This window comes from Lycium barbarum, chromosome 6 (genome assembly GCF_019175385.1).
Source record: "Lycium barbarum isolate Lr01 chromosome 6, ASM1917538v2, whole genome shotgun sequence".
Taxonomy (NCBI): Eukaryota; Viridiplantae; Streptophyta; class Magnoliopsida; order Solanales; family Solanaceae; genus Lycium; species Lycium barbarum.
This window is the reverse complement of record NC_083342.1, coordinates 13,037,525-13,044,260: the sequence shown is the minus strand read 5'-3', so window position 1 is coordinate 13,044,260 and position 6,736 is coordinate 13,037,525. Positions and strand designations below refer to the sequence as shown.

The window sequence follows — 6,736 nt, the reverse complement described above, 5'->3', positions numbered from 1 at the left end:
TACAAGGAGGATTCCCCAAAAAGATTTGGCGGCTGGGTAATAATAACCCAGTATCGGGCAGAGTGAGATTTGACTTAAAGGTCCCTCCTGGGTAATTAGAGGCGGCTGCTCAGTTTATTCAGGGTCCATTCCCGGCCGTTAGTAACTGTGCCTCGGGAAATGGGGGGACTATCTGTATATGGGTAAAACCGAGGACACAGGCACGCTCGGTTTCCCATCGTCATGGTTATGCTTGGTCACAATACGACTGTCTCACCGGGAACGAGGCTTCGAGCCCGGGCCAGGATGAGGCGATAAAGGAATGACGATTAACTGCCATTAGTGGGAGACCGAAATATCCGTCCTCACTCGGATATTTCGGCGTCGATCTCGGCAATACAGCTGTCACCAGATTTACTTGCTTTATTTAGAATTGTACTAGGGTTGAAACTCCTCTACTATATAAAGAGGAGGTCATCATTCATGAAAGGGGTTGGCAATAGCAAGAAGAGAAATAATTTATATTAACAATCATAAGAATCTTATTAAATCAGTTCCTATCTGTTCTTAAGTTGATTTTTATTATACCTCGTGAGGGCTTGTAACAAAAGGGTATCGACCTCAGTTTCTATACCCGAGGCCATACGTATTTAACATTTGGTTAGATCTGCTTCTTTGTTCATTTTATTGACATATCTCGCTATTTAATCTTGAATTGAATTTAGCCACATATCTTTGGCATCACGTACAAATTTAATTGTTCTACGTTTTAAGGTTAAACAGTTTGGCGCCCACCGTGGGGCCTTAGATAGTAGTGGCGGTTCAATACAACATTTTGGTCACACTCGATATTTTACACTTGTTCTTTAGGGTTTGATTTCAGGTATACCGGAAATGTTAGATTCCCATTCTGTCAACTTCCAAGTGGAACTAAGCCATCATGAGCATGACGACGGGGACGTATCAAACAACAACGCGCCCCCCGTTAATCCTGTTCAAGTCGGATCATCGGTGGATAACGTACCGGCCGGTGAGAACAACGGGGACATGCTGCAACAGCTCCAAAACCAGTTAGACATGGCCATGGCTCAGTTGCAGGCCCAACAAGAGATCATAGCGCAATTGCAAAATCGGGGTCAGGCACCTGACGTTGCCCCATCGGAACAGACCCATGATACGAAGGAAAGACATGCCTCACAGGGTAACGAGGGACACCTCGGACAAAGTACCGAATTGAAAAGAAGATAGAGGCGAACGATAAGAAGGTAGAGAACTACAATTCGAGGTCGATCAAATCCCGGGGGCTCCGCCAGTGTTGAAGGGATCGGATTCGAAAAAGTTTGTTCAAATGCTATTTCCGCCAAGTGCGGCACCGATGAAAATCCCCAAGAGATTTCGCATGCCCGATATCCCGAAGTACAATGGGACAACGGACCTAAATGAGCATGTGACTGCGTATACGTGCGCTATCAAGGGCAACGACCTCGCCGATGACGAAAGGGAATCAGTGCTACTTAAGAAATTCGGGGAAACTCTGTCGAAGGGAGCTATGATTTGGTATCATAACTTTCCCAAGCACTCGATTGATTCATTTGCCATGCTCGCTGATGCTTTCGTTAAGGCCCATGCCGGGGCTATCAAGGTCGAAACTCGAAAATCGAACTTATTCAACGTTAAGCAACGAGATGACGAGACCCTCCGCGAGTTTGTTGTTCGATTTCAAATGGAGCGCATGGACTTACCTCCAGTTACTGACGATTGGGCCGTTCAGGCTTTTACCCAAGGGCTCAACTCGAGGAGCTCGATCACATCTATGGAACTAAAACAAAACTTGATAGAATACCCGGCAATCGCTTGGGCTGATGTGCATAACAGATATCAGTCGAAAATCAGGGTCGAAGATGATAAGTTCATGAGGGCCGCTTCAGTGTCGTGGCATTCCGGTAAAGGAGGTGATCGCTCAAGGAGAGTGATAGATCGAGATTCCAGATCGTCATATGACATATACCAGCCGTACCCGCTCGATCAAAGGGGGAATGGGCGTAACAGTGAATCGGGCAAGAATAACCGGAGAAACGATCGAGGCCAAAATAACCGTGGTTTGGTAAACAGAAATGTTGTCGATAGAGCTCCGGGAAACAGAGAAACTCCAAGGTTATCCGAGTACAACTTTTGCGTCAATGTAGCAACCTTAGCGGCAACCGTTATCCGAAACAAAGAAACAAGACATCTGTGGCCAATCCAATCTGACCCGGAGAAGCGGGACAAAAGTCTTATTTGTAAGTATCATCATACTCACGGCCATCGAACCGAGAATTGTCGACAGCTGAGAGAGGAGGTCGCCTGTCTGTTCAATTTGGGGCATCTTCGAGAATTCCTAAGTGAGCGAGCAAAAACCCATTTTAAAAACCTGGATTCCAACAAGCAGGATAGGCCGGAAGAGCCCCAGCAGGTGATACACATGATCATGGGAGGAACTGACGTTCCCATTGGACCGGTTATGAAGTGCACGAAAATTTCCATAACGAGGGAAAAGCGTATCCGAAACGATGACCCCGATGGCCCCATCACGTTCGATGACGAGGACATGAAAGACATCGCCCAGCCGCATAATGACGCACTGGTAATATCTGTCCTTGTCAATAAGTTTAGAATTAAACGTGTGCTGATTGATCCAGGTAGCTCGGCTAATATCATCCAATGGAGAGTCATCGAACAGGTGGGACTACTAGATCAGATCGTGCCGGCTATACGGGTCCTCAATGGATTCAACATGGCATGCGAAATGATTAAGGGTGAGATCACTATACCAATCAGTATGTTAGGAACTACGCAGCAGATGAAATTTTATATAACAGAAGGAGATATGGGATACAATGCATTGCTGGGCAGACCGTGGATTCACCTCGTAAGAGCGGTTCCGTTGACTATGCATCAGGTATTGAAATTCCCGACTCCAGAAGGTATCAAAACCGTCCGTGGTGAACAGCAGGCCGCAAAAGAAATGTTCGCGGTTGAAGAATCTGTTAAGACTATAAAGGCGCCAGATCGGAGTGAAGGGAAGAATGCCAAATAGCAATCACAGATCCCGATCCCGATCCCGATCCCGGAAGCTTCGGAAGATCGGAAAGGAGACACGCTAGACGAAGAGTTAAAATTCGAAATACCGAGAACCTTTGTGGTGCCCAATGATTTTGACGCCACTAAGTCCACCGTTGAAGAACTTGAGCAAGTCACACTGTTCGTTCATCTACCAGAAAAGAAGGTATACCTGGGCACGGGGTTGACCCCCGAGCTCAGGAAAGAATTTATTGAGTTTCTTAAAATTAACTCAGACTGCTTTGCTTGGTCCCATTTAGACATGACAGGTATTCCACCGGACGTGACGTCACACAAGTTGAGCTTGGATTCAAGTTTTCCCCCAGTCAAACAAAAGCGAAGGCCACAACCCAAGGTAAAGTATGCATTCGTCAATGACGAGGTAACCAAGCTCCTTAATATAGGGTCCATTCGAGAGGTAAAATACCCAGATTGGTTAGCTAACGTTGTAGTAGTGCCTAAAAGGGGGAATAAGTTTAGAATGTGCGTAGATTATAAAGATTTAAACAAAGCCTGCCCGAAGGATTGCTTTCCTTTGCCCAACATCGATCGCATGATCGACGCTACTGCAGGTCATGACACGCTGAGTTTCCTCGATGCATATTCCGGGTACAACCAAATACAAATGGACCCGGAGGATCGAGAAAAAACCTCCTTTATAACTAGGTTCGGCACATATTGTTATAATGTAATGCCTTTCGGCTTAAAAAATGCCGATGCCACCTATCAGCGTTTAGTCAACCGAATGTTTGAACACCAAATAGGGAGATCCATGAAAGTTTATATAGATGACATGGTCGTTAAGTCCCTGCGAGTAGAGGACCATTTGAAATATTTGCAGGAAACTTTCAGCATATTAAGAAAATACAACATGAAGTTGAACTCGGAAAAATGTGCCTTCGGAGTCGGATCGGGCAAGTTTCTCGGATTCATAGTGTCAAATCGGGGAATTGAAATCAACCCGGATAAGATAAAGGCAATCGAAGATATCACCGTGATAAACGTCATTAAAGGGGTACATAGATTAACAGGACGGATAGCTGCCCTGAGCCGATTCATCTCCAGATCCTCGGATAAGAGTCACCGTTTCTTCTCGTTGCTCAAGAAAAAGACTGACTTTGCATGGACCCCCGAATGTCAGGCGGCCTTGGCAGAACTCAAAAGATACTTATCAAGTCCATCTCTACTCCACACACCAAAAGCGAACGAGCAGTTGTATCTATACCTGGCGGTGTCCAAGATTGCAGTGAGCGGTGTTCTGGTTCGAGAGGAGAATGGTATGCAATACCCGGTTTACTATGTAAGGAGAACTTTCGATGACGCCGAAACCAGGTACCCGCATTTGGAAAAATTCGCTTTGGCTTTATTAAGTGCATCTAGAAAATTGAAACCTTACTTTCAGTGTTATCGCATATGCGTCGTAACGTCGTACCCCCTAAGGAACGTCATGCATAAACCCGAACTCTCAGGCCGACTAGCAAAGTGGGCTGTGGAGATTAGCAGGTATGATATTGAATACAAACCCCGAACTGCGATCAAATCCCAATTATTGGAGGGTTTCGTGGTCGATTTTGCACCGGCCATGATCCCCGAGGTCGACAAGAAAACGCTTCTTGCCTCGGTGACTAGAACGGGAGTTTGGACCCTTCACACGGATGGTGCGTCTAATGTGAAAGGGTCCGGGTTAGGGATCGTTCTCAAACCCCCCTCAGGTGACTGGCTATGAGGCTATGATCGCAGGTTTAGAACTGGCTAAAAGCTTGGGAGCCGAGATCGTAGAGGCCAAGTACGATTCTCTCTTGGTGGTCAAACAAACGAAAGGAACCTTCGAAATCAAAGATGACAGAATGCGGAGATACGAAGAGAAGTTGCAAGTTGTCCTTCGCTAGTTCAAGGAGTGGACTTTGGTACACGTACCCCGGGTCAAAATAATGAAGCGAACGCCCTGGCAAATCTGGGATCTTCGGTCGAATCGGAAGGGTTTGCCTCCGGAGCTGTGGTACAGTTGACAAAATCAGTTATAGAGACCGGCCACGCCGAGATAAACTCGACTAACCTCACTTGGGATTGGAGGAACAAATACATAGACTATCTCCAAACAGGGAAGCTACCATCCAATGCCAAGGAATCAAGGGCCCTCCGAACCAAGGCAGCTAGATTTTGTTTGGTCGATGGCCAGTTGTACCGAAGATCATTCCACGGCCCCTTGGCGAGATGCCTAGGACCAGGGGAAACCGACTATGTTCTGAGGGAAGTTCACGTGGGCACTTGTGAAAATCATTCGGGAGCCGATTAATTGGTCCGCAAGCTGATCAGAGCAGGATACTACTGGAACGAGATGGATGGGGACACCAAAACCTTCGTTCAAAAATTTAACGAATGCCAAAGGCACGCCCCGTCAATACATTAACCCGAGGAAGAGCTTCATCCGGTCCTCTCCCCGTGGCCATTCATGAAATGGGGCATGGATATAGTGGGACCTTTGCCATGGGCCCCAGGTAAGACACAATTTATTTTACTTACGACTGATTATTTCTCTAAATAGGTCGAAGCACAAGCACTCGAGAAAGTCAGGGAAAAAGTGGTCATTGATTTCATTTACGGCCATATAATCTGTCGATTCGGGGTACCAGCGGAGATCGCGTGTGATAACGGGAAGCAGTTCATAGGTAGCAAGGTCAGCAAGTTTTTTGAAGAATACAGAATCAAGAAAATCTTATCAACCCTGTACCATCCAAGAGCGAATGGTCAGGTCGAGTCTACCAATAAAACCATATTGCAGAATTTAAAGAAAAGATTGGCCGGTTCCAAGCACCGATGGAAGGAGGTTCTGCCGAGGTTTTATTTGGGCCTATCGCACAACGGTAAGATCAAGCACCGGGGAGACTCCATTTTCCCTTGTATACGGAACCGAGGCCCTGATACCCGTTGAGGTTGGTGAGCCGAGCTTGAGATTCCTCTATGCCACTGAGAACTCAAACCATGAAGCAATGACCGTCAATTTGGATCTCGTAGACGAAAGAAGGGAAGCTGCTCATATCCGGATAGCCGCACAAAAACAGAGGATGCAAAGGTATTATAACCGGAGGACAAACCTCAGACATTTTCAAATTGGGGACTTGGTACTGTGGAAGGTCACACTTCATACGAAAAACCCTCACGAAGGGAAACTAGCCCCGAATTGAGAAGGTCCATACCGAGTCACTGGAATAACCAGAAATGGTTTTTATCAGCTCGAGAATGAAGATGGACACCGGCTGAAAAACAACTGGAATGTGGCATACCTAAAATGATATTACTGTTAAAGGTATGAATAATTTTCTTTTGCTTTCTTCTCTCTCGATCTAACCATGCAGGGATACAGCCTAAGGGACAACGAAACATCACACCAGATACTCGAAAGTCATAGACTTAGGACTGAAAGCACGTGCTGCACTCTTTTTCCCTTCGACCTTTTTGTCCTGAAGTGGGTTTTCGGCAAGGTTTTTAATGAGGCAACGCCGAACAGCGTGCTACGCATATAGAGCATACCGATCAGAGATCGGAGACTGGGGACTGCACATTCCGGTCTAATAGTACCTGAGCCCTTATACTTCGGACTCGAATACTAGGGGACTACTATACCATGAGTTAAGTGTGAACTATGTAAAATCCAAGG

General features: G+C 46.2%; 1 protein-coding gene across 1 annotated transcript; it reads left to right on the top strand.

Annotated features, from left to right (window-relative positions):
• The first annotated feature begins 1,354 nt into the window (after nucleotides 1-1,354).
• LOC132643823 (uncharacterized) lies at nucleotides 1,355-3,055 on the top strand. Its single transcript, XM_060360348.1, has one exon. The coding sequence runs from the start codon at nucleotides 1,355-1,357 to the stop codon at nucleotides 3,053-3,055; it is 1,701 nt and encodes a 566-aa protein (XP_060216331.1).
• The last annotated feature ends 3,681 nt before the right edge of the window (nucleotides 3,056-6,736 follow it).